General features: G+C 37.5%; 2 protein-coding genes across 2 annotated transcripts in view; both read left to right on the forward strand.

The window, feature by feature from the left end:
* Positions 1 to 3,753, forward strand: part of LOC107581681 (activating signal cointegrator 1 complex subunit 3-like) — a 29,173-nt gene extending 25,420 nt beyond the window's left edge. The window contains exon 5 of the mRNA XM_016267300.1: positions 3,282 to 3,753. Coding sequence (XP_016122786.1) covers positions 3,282 to 3,431 — 150 coding nt within the window. The 3' untranslated portion in view covers positions 3,432 to 3,753. The remainder of the gene's footprint in view (positions 1 to 3,281) is intronic.
* A 919-nt stretch (positions 3,754 to 4,672) lies between these two features.
* Positions 4,673 to 18,223, forward strand: part of LOC107581746 (activating signal cointegrator 1 complex subunit 3-like) — a 24,635-nt gene continuing 11,084 nt past the window's right edge. The window contains exon 1 of the mRNA XM_016267398.1: positions 4,673 to 4,789. Within this exon, the coding sequence (XP_016122884.1) occupies positions 4,702 to 4,789 (88 nt within the window). The 5' untranslated portion in view covers positions 4,673 to 4,701. The remainder of the gene's footprint in view (positions 4,790 to 18,223) is intronic.

Genomic DNA, 18,223 nt, shown 5'->3' on the forward strand with positions numbered 1-18,223 from the left:
TAAGTCCTTATACCCCCCACCCACCCCAAAAAAAAAAAAACCCACAACAAAAAAAAAACTGTAGGTTAAAATTTTAAACCACTATGACCCGGACTGCATTAAGGTTCTATTGGAACAAGCACTTGAGCTGGTCTGTGTCCACTACAGTGTGTTTTGTAGCATGAAACCAACAAAAAAATCAAGAAATCTATAGAAACGTGCTGTTTTTGATGTGTAATCTTCGATGATAGGGGTGGTCCCCTGTGCCAACATTGAGCACTGTAGTACCTGAGATACATCCTGTTCTAATGTTCCTCACGTAGTTGACATGAAGCCAGCTATCCCACTGACACCTTTAGATGTGGGATGGACTTTGTGTGCCCATCTCTCCTTTATTCTCTGCACGTGTCACTCCAAAGTCAACAACAGAAAAGTTAAGAGGCTGTCCATTCACTACCATTGAACCTGACAGTGACAGTGTGAAGAGCAGCTTTTAATATTTCACATGTGTACTTCATAAATCATGACATTTGCTGATAAAGCAAATATACTTGGAGCAATGAAGAGATTAGACGATAAAGCTAATTTAAAGGCAATTTAGAATTGCTTTTCCATGAGAAAACCACAGATTGATGGAATGCTTAAAAATATAACAGCTGAAAAACAGATTGGAGCACAAATTCCGAGTATGGGACACCATACTTGGCCACACGTCACTTCACTTCAAATTAGAGTAATATGAATAAGATGTGTTCACTTGACAGTTAGGGGAAAGAAAATTCATGTCACTCTAAAAAACCTTACTGAGAAACCTTAAAAAAAATACAAAACCTTACAAAAATAGGCTTACATTTCTTGAGTTTTTGTGAAAGTCATGAACAACTAACACTTTCTGTGAAGTACAATGAGCAAAATAACAATATAAATGCATTTAAATAAAAAGACTCTGAAAAGACGGCGCACCACACAAGCACAAAAAGACAAACAAACTTGCAAAGTTTTTGTAATAATCTCTGGAGAGTACAGGAAATGTGTATCTACTGGAATGAAAAAGCTTTGTACTCTCAGCATGGAAGTGCACATTTGTTACCTGCTCGTGTTTTTTTTTTTTTTTAAAGCACATTTACAGCTTTTATTTAGCAACCCTGCAGGAGTGCTATCTGTACAAAAGATCTGCTGAAAATATTTTACAGTCATATCAGTGAAACTGTCATATCAATACCATTTTATTGTTATTTGGCTGTTAAAATCATTTTGGGAAGAGAGTGATTTTAGATTACACAGGATGTGGAGGACAGTGGCTTTTAACTGAAGTCAGATGAATGAAGGATTCAGCAACATTATAGTTCATTTACACTAGGCGCAATTTTATCACCATGACTTTTAAAAATGTTTCCTTATGAGCTCCTTCACATTTTGCACTGTAATTAAAATGATTTTTTTTACTTTATCAATGTACTGTAGGTACTTAAAAAAAAAATCAATAATAATAGTAATTTTAAATGAAAATTAGCTGTAAATGTACTCATCCTCTGGCCATCCGAGATGTAGATGAGTTTGTTTCTTCATCTGAACAGATTTGGATAAATGTAGCATTCCATCGCGTGCTAATCAATGGATCCTCTGCAGTGAATGGGTGCCGTCAGAATGAGAGTCCAAACAGCTGATAAAACAATCACAGTAATCCACACCACTCCAGTCCATCAATATTATGAATAGAGGACTTGATTATACCCTGGAAGCATTTTAAAGTAAAAAATGTCTTATTGATGGATTTGTTTCTTCTAAACAAGTAGCTTTTCAATTCAAAAGACGTTAACTGCAGAGGATCCATTGGGTTTTTGAGTCCTGCTGCCGCTATGGAATTTAAATGTAGAGTGGATGCATGTATTTATAGGATGTATTTTACTGTACGTTATAGTACATGAAGGATCAAAATATGCAGCTTTGTGAACTTTTCTTAGAGATGGATGGACATTTGCATACACTGGGGTGGATAGTTTTGGTTTCTTCTTTCTCAAACTGTACTAGTGAAATAATTAAATAAATACAACCCTTCAGTGTTCCCAAAGTATCACCCTTATTTTAGACATTTGCAGATCAGTATTATCCTTAAAAACTGCTCTTAGAGAGGTAATTGAGGAAGTCCAACATGCTAATTCGATTGGACCACAAGTCCCCAGTACTGTTCTCATTAATTTAATTAACGTTGTCAGTGTCATTGTTTCACCATAAATCATACAACTGTAGCTCATCATTTCAGTATCTGCCATACTGCAGTTCCCCTGAGAGATGATTGCTCAACACTATATGTATTATATTTTATGTAAAATTGATTTATGCATAAGACTAGACTGTGGCTTTTGTGGTGATTTTCAACTCATTAAGCTTCCTGAAGTCTTGAGCACATCCTGCCTGCTACCTTTAAAAGCTTTGCCTCTACTTGTGCGTAGCTTAGCTTTAGGTGTAATAGGATAATTACCTTCACAGTATTTTTACAGTACTAAAGATATTATTTGATTGACTTAATTACATTTTTTAAGTTTTAACAAGAGGTATTGGGATTCTTTACAAATGGCAAAATTTAAGAGGGTTCCGTTTATTTGTTAAGCCTAACTTGAAAGTAATTGTAGAGTGTTTTTTATATGTTTTTTATAAATGTTGTTTATAAATTTAAATTGAGTCTTTATGTATATATATTTTTTGTTGTTAGTGTCAGTATAGCTTTAGTTCATCCCTTATAACACTACACTTGTTCCATATGCATATACTCACAATAGCTACACATTAAAATAATGCATAACACATAACACACAAAACAAGTAACTCTCAGAATGTTTTTTTTTTTGTCCAATGCACTACTTTTGTACAATGCAGTACTCATGATTAGTGAAATGTGTTATAAAGTCCCATTGCTGCTGCATTTCACACTAAATTATAAGTACAGTCATACTGAACTTTTATGATTCACCAGTGTACACTGGATCCACTCAGGTCTACTTTCAGTCTCAGACGACCCACTTGGAGAACAATGGCCACTGATTTGCCGAAATGTGTGAAGTTCAGGGCATTAAATCTTTCAAATTTTAAAAGTTTTGTTTGAAGCACTTTGGATCACTTAGGTTTGACACCGTTTGTATTAATTGTTGTGGTTTTGTCATATTGCAGTACTGTATGTGTTCTGGTTGCTCTTTTGTGTAAACTTCTCACACATCTGCACACATCCTTCTCTAATCTCATATTTTTCACATTCATCTCTCTCTCTCTCTCTCTCTCTCTCTCTCTCTCTCTCTCATTGTCAGCTGTTTGAGCTTCTAGGTCCTCAGGGGTTTGAGATGATCTCCAAACTCCTTCAGAGAAGGTCAGACATCGTGGACTCCCTGGTGTCCATCCCGTTGGATAGCAGACCTCACTACAATTCAGGTGAGCTCAGTAGCAACTTCACAGCATAAACATGGCAAATATCTCCTCTTGTTTAGTTTGACAAGTTTAGACACATTATCACAATTTTTCTATGGTTTAGAATAATTGAAATGTCATCGAATAACACAAATTGAAATGTAGGGAAACACCACAATAGTCAGTGACTTGAAAGTAAAGCTCCCACATTTATATTATAGATAAATTGATTTCAGTATAAACTTTAAGACAGACCTACCATGTTCAAATGGTGCTTTTTGTGTGTAATTGTCAAGTTCCATCTGAAAAATTACAGTACCTGTAATCTTGAAGAGATGTACCTTAAATCAGAAAAGTCACTGTTACCGGTTACTGTCCCGACCAGACATGCTTTATGGAATCCACAGTTCTTTTTCCATGTATGTTGTTATATATCTTTTTCTAAATTTCAAGTTCTTTATTCTTTGAATTTATGTTCATATTGTTGTGATTTAATCTTGGAGGATTTTGGAATACATTCTGAAGACTTTTTTGTTCAAGAGAGATTCTTGAGTAGATGTATTGGGATTCTTTACAAATGGCAAAATTTAAGAGGGTTCCGTTTATTTGTTAAGCCTAACTTGAAAGTAATTGTAGAGTGTTTTTTAAATGTTGTTTATAAATTTAAATTGAGTCTTTATGTATATATATTTTTTGTTGTTAGTGTCAGTATAGCTTTAGTTCATCCCTTATAACACTACACTTGTTCCATATGCATATACTCACAATAGCTACACATTAAAATAATGCATAACACATAACACACAAAACAAGTAACTCTCAGAATGTTTTTTTTTTTGTCCAATGCACTACTTTTGTACAATGCAGTACTCATGATTAGTGAAATGTGTTATAAAGTCCCATTGCTGCTGCATTTCACACTAAATTATAAGTACAGTCATACTGAACTTTTATGATTCACCAGTGTACACTGGATCCACTCAGGTCTACTTTCAGTCTCAGACGACCCACTTGGAGAACAATGGCCACTGATTTGCCGAAATGTGTGAAGTTCAGGGCATTAAATCTTTCAAATTTTAAAAGTTTTGTTTGAAGCACTTTGGATCACTTAGGTTTGACACCGTTTGTATTAATTGTTGTGGTTTTGTCATATTGCAGTACTGTATGTGTTCTGGTTGCTCTTTTGTGTAAACTTCTCACACATCTGCACACATCCTTCTCTAATCTCATATTTTTCACATTCATCTCTCTCTCTCTCTCTCTCTCTCTCTCTCTCTCTCTCATTGTCAGCTGTTTGAGCTTCTAGGTCCTCAGGGGTTTGAGATGATCTCCAAACTCCTTCAGAGAAGGTCAGACATCGTGGACTCCCTGGTGTCCATCCCGTTGGATAGCAGACCTCACTACAATTCAGGTGAGCTCAGTAGCAACTTCACAGCATAAACATGGCAAATATCTCCTCTTGTTTAGTTTGACAAGTTTAGACACATTATCACAATTTTTCTATGGTTTAGAATAATTGAAATGTCATCGAATAACACAAATTGAAATGTAGGGAAACACCACAATAGTCAGTGACTTGAAAGTAAAGCTCCCACATTTATATTATAGATAAATTGATTTCAGTATAAACTTTAAGACAGACCTACCATGTTCAAATGGTGCTTTTTGTGTGTAATTGTCAAGTTCCATCTGAAAAATTACAGTACCTGTAATCTTGAAGAGATGTACCTTAAATCAGAAAAGTCACTGTTACCGGTTACTGTCCCGACCAGACATGCTTTATGGAATCCACAGTTCTTTTTCCATGTATGTTGTTATATATCTTTTTCTAAATTTCAAGTTCTTTATTCTTTGAATTTATGTTCATATTGTTGTGATTTAATCTTGGAGGATTTTGGAATACATTCTGAAGACTTTTTTGTTCAAGAGAGATTCTTGAGTAGATGTAACTTGTTTTAAGGAGGCTTAGATTCTTGTAGCAAATCAAATGGTTTGCTTTTATGGATTCTTTTAACAGAAAAAAAGCTAAGAAAGTGAATGGGGAAAATACTTCCAGAACCAAGGCTGAGGAAAAAGTGGGTGGTCAGGTGGTCCAGTCTTAATGCAATGCAAGCAGTGGGCAGTCTAATCTACAGTTTTAAGCCATTCTCTTCTAGCATGGTAATCTCAAAGACCCGTGTGATCTTTGACTTTGAGCACTTTTGCATGGAAAAGAAGTTCAGAATTTAAAAACAAAGAAAGAAAGACCATTTGAAGGAGTGAGTGGAACCGAGATGGAGAGAGAAATGGGGCCACTGACCCTTTAACCTCCATAAAGCTTTACAACCGCCATCTCTCAAAACACTGTAAGTGTGTTAGTCTTTAAACGTTCTCTATTAACCTTCATTTCCTGATGATCAGCTGTTTGTCTGAACTCTGAATGGGGAGTATCAGGATTTACAGTACCTGCATACAGAGAGATGGGAACGCAACTCAGTGCTCACATTAAAGGCGATTTAAGTCACACATGGCCATTTAAGTGCTTCCCACAGGTTTGCAATATACTTGCGGTGGTTGCCGGGTGTGGAAAATCCTCCTATTACCACGGCACAAAAAAGGTCTACTACATGTGACAAATAATGTGTAATTTAAAAAAATATATATTTTTCTTTAATTAATAATTTTTTATTGAAATTCATATTAATTACAAAGGCTACCATTACATTTAATTACATACTAATATTATGCATTATTATGCATTGTAAATTATGCAAAATTACAGCAGGGCGCTTGCCCCCCACTCCCTGATGGTACTGTTACGGCGCGGGACGCGCCATCCAGGAGGGGGGCGATCGGTCACGTGTATGTTCCCGTTTATTTCCTGTTGTCCTTATTTGGTCCTTCCAGTTCCTTTTCCCATTATTAGTATCACCTGTTCCTTATTAGTTATCTCCATCACCTGTCTGCCCCTCGTTATCTGCCCTATTTAGTTCTAGCCTGTTCTGAGTTTCTTTGTCTGGAATTGTTTTATCTACATTGCTACGTGTGTTCTCCTGGTTCCTTTGGAAGTTTATTAAAGACTGTTTGAAATGAATTCCGCATCTCCTCGCTCCGTGCTCCTCACAGTAGCATCCCGTGACAGCAATGACCTTTTTTTTTTTTTATTCAATGGCGGAAACGGGCTTCCATAAAAAACTAAAACAAAAAAAAACTAAAATTTAAACCAGCCCGAAAAACATCAGGACCCTTATTTTGAAATGTACATTATAGTGGGCTGATCCTTCAGATGAGAGATAAAATATGCATTCTTACAACCGTCTAAAACATATCATATAAAGGTCATAAAATAGACATTGTGATCATTTATCTACTCATATCTACAAGTTCATAAGCAATCGCTTGGCATAAATGTGTGCTATTCATTGATTGAGAATCACTTTGAAGCAGTCTGAAGCGCTGTTGCGTGAGCCTGTAGAATGCCTTGTGAGACTGCAACGTGCAGTGCTCTTTTTTTTTTTATGAAATAATAGCCTTTTGAAGTTTAATCATCAATAGGCTGTATTGCGATTTGTTTTTCCATCCCCAAAATATAAGAGGTCTTAAAATGATCATTAAGACGTTTGTTTTACAAACAAGGGATTTTGCTTTATTCACACACGTACTCCTAAATACGTTTTACAGTTCGCGCACATCTATTTTAGTCACAAATGCGACTGAAGCGCCTGCACTGTCGAGCCCTGTCTTTCACGCGGGAATGTCAGCAGGAGTAAACAGTTCTCGAGCACACCGAACGAGCAGATATGAAATGTGTAGAGCGAGGGGAGATTTTCCACTAGTCAATCGATCCCGGATGGTTTCATTTATTTCAGGTAGAAAAAAAAGTATAAGCGGATAAAAATGATAAAAGCAAACATGTTTCTCCAAATATACTTGGGTAGCCATTAACCCTCATGTGATGTTTGGGTCCTTTTTGCTCAGAATTTTTTTTTTTCCCCGAAAATACTAGTTAATGTTATCGCATTGGACTAAAATTTTGTGACTTTGTTCACAAAGGGTATAACTACTTCTAAAAAAAAATGTTTGATCATTTTCATACTTTTCTGGGTGAGATTTTTCACCTTGTTACACCTACGAGGTTACAGAGCAAAAAAGGTGTAACAGATCGGTAAAATAATCCATGTGACTTCAGGGGTTCAACCGTAATATTACGAAGCTACGAGAATACATTTTGTACGCAAAGAAAACAAATTGTTGAATAAAGTCGTCATTTGTTTTCTTTGCGTACATAGAGCGAAATTAAGCAAAAACAGACAGTGCTGACAATATTGTGTCTAAAATGTAACATAATATTAACTTATTTATTGAGCTGTTGTATAAAATGAATATTACATTTGTAATCGTGCAGATATTCAGGAAAGAAACAGCATTCTTGGTCATGTGATATTGCTAAATGATATCACATGATATAAGTCAAAAACCCATAGGCTATATTATGCAGTCAGTCATCGTCCTGCATCATGCTGAACCACTATCAGTCCACTTATCAGACCAAACATTGAAAATAAAGACTTATTTTACCCATGGACGGATGATCCTCTACTGGAGAGGTATTACCGAATATGTGATTGTCTGACTGGCTAAACCATCAGCTTTGTGAAACCATATCAAGACGTGAGCATATTAACATAAAAAAAGCCTTTTTTAACGATTGTGTTTCTTCTGCTTTGAGTAAATGCCTGAAAATGACATTTTAACCCAACTTGAAAATATGTGCTTATGAAATATGTAAGCATTCTAGTTACCAGTCTCTTATTCTGTCTTCACACATCTAAAACCGAGAACGATTGTTGGAGCTTTGTTTTAAAAGTGTAAGCGGGGTGCTTAAGAACACAGCACGAGGTCTTCCACCGCAAGTATCACATAAACCCATCTACAGCCAGCTACAATAATAAACTGTCACTTTCATAAGCACTGTGAAGTGTGACAAGCCCACAGACAATACAATGTGCTGCAATAAAGTAAAAAAAAAAAAAAAATCAAAGCTAGTTCAGTGTAAAGTGTCTTTAAGAGGGTTTTTGTCTTTCTACACTCACCGTGAGAATAAGTGACTGAATATATGTGCAGCTCTATTGCGGGACTGTAATTTCTAAGCTATATGTCATTTCAGTTAGCACTCTCTTCCTGTGAGCACTTGGCCATTAATGAGGAACTGAGCTGCTCTTAATCCATTAAACTTCCACTTTTTAGTGAAATTACCCTTTTGTGTAAGTGTTCATAAAATTATTACAATTACCAGAGGTCGCCTCAGCTAGTGTGCGGCACTGTAAAAAGCTCTGGAAGTGAGTGAAGTATTCACAGTGCTGTATAGTCAAAGTTTATATATATATAACAATTCATATCAGAATTGTATTCGATTTAAAGATTTGAGATATATTTTGCATACTGCTTTCTTACTGTGAGCACCTATGTACAACAACTTAAAAAGTGTGGAGCATATATGGGAAAGACATCCCATGATGCACCTAGGCATCTAGGCAAGCAGCAGGAGTTTTGATTTTTATATATATATATATATATATATACAGTGGGGAAAAAAAGTATTTAGTCAGCCACCAATTGTATCATAAACCCTTAGAATTTCTCTTAAGTATCCCTTAAAACCCAAGTGTTGCATAAAGCCCCTTAACTGTCATTTTCCTAAGGATAACATAAGGGTTGGAAATTGTCACCTTAAGTGTTACACAAAAGTCTTCTTCAAGTCATGATCGTCCGCTTTATATGTTAAACAGAATTTAATTTACGGATTTATTCACATATAAACATGGATCAAATTACATACGGTACATAAATAGCTCAAACGTGAGTGTGTCACACTCGAGAGCAAATTTATATTCCATAATATTTTATTCCTGTATTTTCCTACATATTACCTGGAGATGACTTGAAAAACACACAAACCATATATTGTTGCAATTGTGAGTTTGTTGTGTTTACGTTTCTGCTTTTTATTCATTTTATAAGATAGGCTACTTCTATGAATCTGGTTTGGACTTTCTGCGCGAGAGTGCCCTCCGGCTTCGAGTATGAATGAAACACACACTGCATGAGAGTGTAGCGCTTTAATGTTCACATCGATTTGGATACGAATAAATCGTCATGCATAGACTATCTTGTCTCTTTGCATTTAAATATATATTTATTCACACTAGTACCTGAAAACCTCTACATGGACAGAAATAATGAGAGATCTTTATTTGTTGTCCAAAGATGAATATAGTCTTATGGGTTTGAACTGACACGAGGGTGAGTAAATGATTTTTCAGAATTTTCAGTTTTGAGTGAATTATCAATTTGAATTTCCGTCTCATCTGGTCCTTCTCTTACATATTTGGTTTTCTTTTTTGTTTTCTTTATCCATGTTATATTGTTTTCTGTGAAAACTTACACCGCTATCTGCATTAACAAATAACGTGACCATGCTTAAGGTGCTTTATGCAACAGGGCACAGACCCAGTTCTACGTGGGTGCTAAATACCCTCAAACGAAAGCAAAAACACTCTCGATTGAACATCTGACAAACTATACAGTGCTTATTTGTGTTTGTGCTCTGGACAGGATAAAAAGTTACTATTTACCATGCGTTTTTGCAGTGTTGAGCAATGTAGCCAATCACAGATAGAATCTGTTGATTTCTTGAATGCAATGGCCAATCAGAATCAGAGTTTTTGTTCAGTGCTGAGTTCTGCAAGCTCTTGAATCATCAACTTTGTGAGATTGTGATGAACTAAGATGAGTGACAGTGAATTCCCATACTTCCGTTGTACTGTAGATGCCTTCAAGGTTACTAAAATAAATAAATAGTATCAATTTATTAATAATAATAATAATTCCGTATTTGTCTTTTTTTTTTTTATATATAAGCGTGGGCTAACACCCCCCATTTATTCAGATGGCAACTTTTTTGCTTCAAATTTCGAAATTACACAATCTAATTTAGATTAAAAACTGCTCATGCAGCATGTACGCAGAATCTTTGTTTGGATCGTGATTAAAATACAGTGGTTGCCTCTAACTGAATGGAAAGAGCACAGGCAAAGCTTTAGTTTGTTTATATGAAGAGATGTCTTTTATTTGTGTTGTTTATTTATTTGATTTGGGGTTTGTTTTAACATTTCATATTTCAATTTTCAAAAAATTTTTTGGCTACAATTTGTTAATTTTCTTTCATGTTCATATTTTGATATTCATTTTAAAGTTATATAATTTAGTAGGGATGCACAATATTGGATTTTTGCCGATATTTTTCAACTCATTTTGGCTGATATTTCCTTTTGTTTGGAAAAACACCAAGTTTCTCCTGTGCAGAGATTATAAACAAATTATTTTTTATTTTTTGTTAGTTTTGAACAAGAACTTACTTGTTAGAAGTAAATAAACATGATTAAAGTTATTTTTATAATGAGTGCATTGAAAACTTATTGAAAGAAGATAACTGATAAAATCAATCACTGCTATTTTTTTCAGGCAGATTAAGTTGTCATTTTAACATTGTATTTGTAGATTTAACATTTGTAGATGCTGTAAAACAAAAGAGCTGTAAAAATTCTAAAAATCTTTTAGAGCTCCTTGTTTTTACATTTTTATAATCCATTTGAAAGATATATTACACATTAATTAATAAATCTATATACATACATTTATTTAATTTACAAGTGCCATGTTTGTTTTTTAAATTCACGTAAACCATAGCTTCTGATCTTAAAATTAAAACAAAATCATGATTTTATGACATTACAGCTTTATTCAGAAACAGTAGTATCTTAATGTTATTTGTGGATGTTACTTCTCATTTTATTGCAAGTAGGCTAACAGCGCCCCCTAAGTAAATAAAATGCCTTACCGGATGGGAATTAGGACCCGGGGAGGCTGCTGCACGCACTAGTGACTGTTGACGTTATCCCTACTAGTATGCATGTTATGCATGTGTTTTTACTATCTTTAAATTAAATAGTGTAATATCACATATTTTAACTTTATATTGGTCATTGGCCACCCTGCTCTCTAGGATATTGGCACTGGCCATCAAAAAACCTATATCGGTTGACCACTTATAATAATAATCATAATTATATTAATAATGATTGTCAATTTTTGATGGGTAGTGTATTTAGGACCACATTTCTTTGGATTAAAAGTTAAGAATAATTTTAGTAATTTTATATTTTCATTTATTGACAACTCTTGACAACCTGATGCTTTGTTGAGCAACTTCATGAAGTTCACAGGTGTCAGTAATGATAGAAATGTTAAAAATAGTGTTTAGCTCATAAATCATCAACAGCTGTGTGTCTGTACCAGCTCCCCATAACTTGAGGGAGTGAGTCGCATGAAAGGACGAGAGGAGGGGATATTCAGCGGCCATGTCTGTAGAGGCTCAGGGGGTGCAGACGTGACCGTGTCCCCAATACAGCACAGAAGAAAAGCCCACAGTTCCTTTGAGATGGAAATGTTAAGGAGGTAGCGAGGGTGTCCAAGGCAGTATGAATTATTCAAAAGAACCTTTTGAGTCTTGACGGTCAATATCTGTGACTGAAAGGAGAGACAAGACCAGAACTGCGGTTCTCAGAATAGGATTCTTAGATCTGAAAGTATGAGCTGGTTTGTCTGTAATAGGCATTTCTGTCTGAACTATGAGATGTGAATTAGGTTACAACCAGTTTGGCATAAGAATGTGCGAGTATCAGGCTTTGTGTTACACTGATAGCACAGTCGAGTTCACACACAATACCATGAATGCATGTTTCATGCTCCTTCATGTATCCATGAAAACATGAGTGTCCTGTCATAGAAAATGCACCAGTGTGCAGGCATTTTGTTTTTTTGTATACATAAGATAAGATACAGTAAGAACATGGAACAAAGAAACAAATTAAAACAAACTGACAAATACAATAAAACAAAGATACAACTGAAATAAACAGTGCCTTAATTTTTCCATGAAGGTCTATTTGTTAATCGATCTCGCGTTCTCGCTTCTGAATTGCAAATAGCAAAAATGCATCATAGATAAATGTCTGAATATTATTGCATATATAAACAGCTGGAGACTCTGGTGAGATAGAATTTGCAAGATAATGTCTATATAGCAATAACAAATGCATGTGTGTTTTCTTAATCTCTTCAGTACCGACAGCAGAACCGTTAATGTCAGAGCTTATCAATACTCCAGTCTTCCATAATTTAGCCCCGGGGCCAATATAATACCGGGTTTTGGTACCCATCCCTATTCTGAATGTATAAATGTAAATCTGAATATATAGAAGTACATCTGAATATATAAATGTAAATCTAAATATATAGATACAAATCTGAATATATAGAAGTAAATCTGAATATATAAATGTAAATCTGAATATATATAGATAGGGCTGCACGATTAATCGAATGCGATTGTCATGTGTATCTCGTCAGTAAAGCCGGTTCTGTGATTAGTAGTAAATCTCCATCACGTGCGTTCAGATGGAGCGTCATTTACTACACAGCCATTGTTCACTGACAAGCTACACAATATCGCGTTCATAATTGCAGGCGATTCATCGCTTCTTTGCTTGCTTTCTCTCATAGTTTATACAACCCTCTACATTGCGAGTAAATCACTCACATATGCAACTAAATCTTACTCTGGGCGACTAAATAATGTCTATCGTTAGCCATTGTCTAATAAATTCTTAGATTTTACTCGCCAGTATGTGTGTGAAAGGCTAATTATAAGTTTAGCATGGATATATTTTCACTCGCTGAACACTGACTGAGCGCTTCAGAGTTTTACTCTCTGTCAAGCAATCTGTACTATTTCAGTTCAGCTCAATGGATGCCCAGCGCACCTGTATTTGACACACCGTAAACTAGTGTGAAGGCGCACGACTCTACGTCGCTTTGCTGATAGCGCTGTTTCTCACACATGCAAAGAGAGAGAGCAAGAGACCTTCCATACCATGCTCAGTCAATGCGCTACATGTAAACCATACTCTTTGTTGTATTTTCCTGCCAAAATAACGGAGTTCATTTAGAATTATTCAGCTTTTAAGAACAAGCAGAAGATATGCCAGTTTCTCCACTAGTGGGCGGAGCTAATGCGCAAACGGCATTCTCATTGGCTGGCGCTCATCTATTACCTTTTATTACATATATTATATGCATGTATGTATGTGTGTGTAAAATAGTATATCAGTCTGGTGACTAAACTGAAAAAAAATTACTAGCCAATGGCGATTATAACGCCAAGGTGTGCGTAGAGGGTTGTTATAGTTTATTTACCTCTTCACAACTTAAGTAAATAATTAGTCGACCTGATGCTGTTTTTTAGGATCACAAAAGAAAACATTATAAAAAAATATTAATTAATTGTAACATTCTTCAATGTTTTTACAAAAAATTATTCAAATGTCATAGAATTATTCCAAGCAACTCGTTCCGTATTCCAAGTCTTAAGGCATACGGTAGGGTTTGCCGAGAAACAAATCAAAAATCTATTCTATTATTAAGCGAAAATCTCCAGTCACCGCATTCGTGCATTTGTATGAGTGCGCAGCAGTTCGCGCAGGTGTGCATAGGAAAAGCACACAAGCGAGTCATTTTGAAACATCAAGACAAATTAAATCATGACAGGAAACACAATACTTTCTTCTCTGATGTTAATATATCTATAATGACTAAAAGCTGTCTAAAAGCACTTCAGTTCATCACAATCTCACGGCGTTTCATTAATTAATGAAGCTGTCTGCACAGCTTATGTACTGTATATATAAGCTCAATATATAAGTTATACAGGGTGATAAGTTACGACATGAGGGTGAGTAAATGATGACAGAGTTGTCATTTTTGGGTGAATTATCCCCTTATGAAATGTTATTTTGAAAGTAGAGGTTACAAGATATCATACAATATATTAATATAGATGTTAAAGTGGTGGTTCAGTGGTTTTTTTCTAGGCTTGATTGTGTTTATGGGGTGCAGTCTAACATGTGTTAATGCTTTGTTTTTTAAAAAACACAAGCAGAGGATCGTGCAGAACCTGTGCAAGCATGGCTTTTAATGGTAGGCTTATGTTTTTTGTTTGTTGTTCTCTCATACTTTTAGATACGCTGTTATTTGTAAATGCTACTGCTTATGTTAGCTTTTAATATACAGTTTTATCCTGATTAAAGCTTTAATACAGTACGGCAACTGCACGCACGTCCATGTTTAACACTTCTCATAGCTATGTGAAAATAAGTGTATAATTGTAACAGTTCATTGCTGGAGCTGAGCTGAATGAGAGAGAGAGAGAGATGCAGAGCATGTGCAGAACAGGGGAACGCGAGGAACAGTATTAAGAACCGCTGCTTTAGAACATTGATTTTGAAACTTGTGAATCCATTAGAATTGTTAGAAGACAGAATCACAATTCATATATGAATAGATTTTTACATGCATCTCTAGTTTTCTCTTCCTCTTCTCTAAAGCAGCGCAGCATGGCTTTGCCCCCTTTGCTGTCTTTTCCCGAGGGTGGGGTTTATCTGGGTTTGTGATGTCACAGACCCGGGAAGTAACTTGTTGTCCCTACCAGCCATTTTTGTAGGCATTAAACTGCCAGAGTTTTAAAAGACGATATCTCCGTTTGCATTGAACTTTCAGCTTCGTAACTTTGCAGATATTGTTTATGCTCAAACAGCAACATTACACACTAACTAACATTAAAAATGTGAAATCACAATGAACCACCCCTTTAATGCATAGAAGCCTGTATACATGGGAGTTAGACAACATCTGAACAAGCCAGTGCTCCTTGTTAATGATCTGTCTAACGCCTCTGAGGCTGGAAAGCTGGTAAACGTTTTGTTAGCAGCACAATGGAGACCTGCTGTACATTCTGTCTATTTTTTTGTGCATCATTGTGAGCTGGTTTGAGGGTTGCTGTAGGTCTGAGCTTACCTCAACTAAGAACATGGTTGTTTGGGCACCCACAGGCTTTGAGAAGTTGAACTTGCTGGTTTTAAAGCAGTTCAGACCAGCAGCAGCAGCATATTAAGAAGATGAAAGCCTAATGCAGTAGTTTAATGTTATTACTGACGTGAGTGAGAGAAGATCACAGCTGAAGACAGCCTGCCTCTTGGTGATAATTTCTTATTCTTTCATTCTTTTTATTTAATGGAAGACCAAAACAGAATTACTTAGTGAATTAAGGTCTTTCATTTTTTATATCTAGCCTATCTGACACAATTTTAAAGACTAAAAAGAACACAAGCAGTGTGGAGCTTCGAAAGAGTACTTTGTTTCTAAGCTATGTCTTGGAACGTTTCATGTTTAGAATAGCATGCCAACATATAAGTAGGTTTTTTTTTTGTTTGTACACTTGCGTAGAATGCAAATTATCTCTATGCATTGAAAACTCAGATGACCTACTCTTGTTGACAAAATGAGCAGCATATAACAGCTTCGAAACACTGTATTGCACAATACAATGTGTCCATTTCCAGTGTGATGAATGACCCAGAGGTTATTACAGCCTTATTTTGGACTCATTGTTTGGTCAGACTGCCAAATGTTTCAACTGTTGTACACAAAATGTAATTATAAATGCAAATAAGCCTGTGGCATTTGGTAGACTTAAGAAACAGAACAGTCTTTTTCTCCTCCTAATCCTCCTTTGGCTAAGGGAGAACGGCATGGCCGGCGGGCTTGACTGAGGAATGGCCGGCAGGCTGGAGAGAGCCGTGGCCGGCGGGCTTGACATCGGCGCGGCCAGTGAGCTGGTTCTGGCTCGGGGCCAGATGCTCTCCAGACATCGGAGGATTCCTTCCCTCCAGTTTAGTCCCGTGGTGGAGGTCCACGGGGCGATGGTAATTGGCCCAGTGCCAGAACAAAGAGTTGATGGTGGTGTCATCTAAAGCCGTCGCCGCGGCGAGCCCGCAGAATTCCCTGGCATACTCAAAGAAGGGGAGATCTCTATGGGCTAGCACGATGAAGCATGCAGCGATCTCCATAATCGTGGGGGGAAAACGCGGAAAACAAAAACTTTCAAAAACTGGAAACAAAACGGGGAGAAGGGGCGCCACTTACTGTTTGTTAGGTGCTGTCTTCTGTCACGGTTTTACCTACTGTGTCAGAGTGAGGAGCGAAGGAGACGTAGGAAAATTTACCATGAACACTTTATTTACAGCATAGAATCAAGGAACACACAAGTAGGAACGGGGAACGACGATCGAGACAGCACACAGGACTCTTGAAACACAGGGCTAAAATACACATGGAAACTAATGGGACAGGGAGCTCGGGAGCCTGGCCTCGGCACTCGGCCCGGCCTCCACGGATGGACCCCTACAACCCCCCCCCCAAAAAAAATCCTTGGGGAGAATATCGTCTTTAGAGGCCCTCCGTAGGTCTAACTCGGGAACTGTGGCCCTCCCTGGGCTTGACTTGGGGACTGGAGCCCTCCTTGGGCTGAACATGGGAACTGGAGTCCTTTCTGTGCTAGACTCAGGGACAGGAGCCCTCTCTGGGCTAAACTCGGGGACTGGAACCCTCTCTGGACTAAACTCGGGGACTGGAACCCTCTCTGGACTAAACTCGGGGACTGGAACCCTCTCTGGGCTAAACTCGGGGACTGGAGCTCTCCCTGGGCTAAACTCGGAGACTGAAGCCCTCTCTGGGCTGAACTCAGGAACTGGAACCCTCTCTGGGCTGAAATCAGGGACTGGAACCCTCTCTGGGCTTAACTTGGGGACTGGAGCCCTCTCTGGGCTAAACTCAAGAACTGGAGCCCTCTTTGGGCTGGAACCCACACTGGAGCGAACTCTGGGGCTTGAGCCGACACTGGAGCGAGCTCTAGTGCTGTAGCTGACACTGGAGCGAGCTCTGGGGCTAGGATGAGAGTGGAGAACAGTCTTTTTCCTCCTCATCCTACTCCTTTGGCTAAGGGAGAACAGCGCGGCTGGCGGGCCTGACATCGGCACAGCTGGCGGGCTGGAGAGAGGAGTGGCCGGTGGCCTTGGGAATTCCGTGGCCAGCGGGCTAGTTGGTGGCGATGGTAATTGGCCCCGTGCCAGAACAAAGAGTTGATGGTGGCGTCATCTAAAGCCGTCAGCCGCGGCGAGCCTGCAGAACTCCCTGGCATACTCAACGAAGGGGAAATCTCTACAGACTAGCGCGATGAAGCATGCAGCGATCTCATAATCGCGGGGGGAAAACACGGAAAACAAAAACTTTCAAAAACGGGGAGAAGGAGCACCGCTTACTGTTTGTTAGGTGATGTCTTCTGTCACGGTGTTACCTACTGTGTCGGAGCGAAGGAGACATAGGAGAATTCACCTTGAACACTCTTTATTTACAACATAGAATCAAGGAACACACACGTAGGAACTGGGATCGACGATCGAGACTCTGGAAACACAGAGCTAAAATACACATGGAAACTAATGGGACACAACTGAGATCAATAGAACTAAACGGGGAACACCTGGAACATGTGATATTAATAAGGACAGGAACGGGAAGGACCAAATAAGGGCATAGGAGGAACACGGGGGAAATCCAGGACATGGAGCATGTGGGGAACGAAACACAAAAGACAATGTATGTAAATTAATTAATTAATTAATTAATTTACCATCCAATAACCTTCATCCTAATAGGGCTGGGCGATATGGCCAAAAAATATCAGATGCATCCCCTAACGAAATCACCCCAACCATTCTAGAATTAATTATTTCCAAATATATTTAAATCATCCAGTGAAAATTCTATATATAGCAGAAAAGCAAAATATCACAGTGTCTGCTTTTTTTTTTTTTTTTTTAAAAATGTGCAGCCCTTGTTTTAAAACACT

The sequence above is a fragment of the Sinocyclocheilus grahami genome, unplaced genomic scaffold (assembly GCF_001515645.1).
Source record: "Sinocyclocheilus grahami isolate Dianchi unplaced genomic scaffold, SAMN03320097.WGS_v1.1 scaffold37.1, whole genome shotgun sequence".
In the NCBI taxonomy this organism is placed as follows: domain Eukaryota; kingdom Metazoa; phylum Chordata; class Actinopteri; order Cypriniformes; family Cyprinidae; genus Sinocyclocheilus; species Sinocyclocheilus grahami.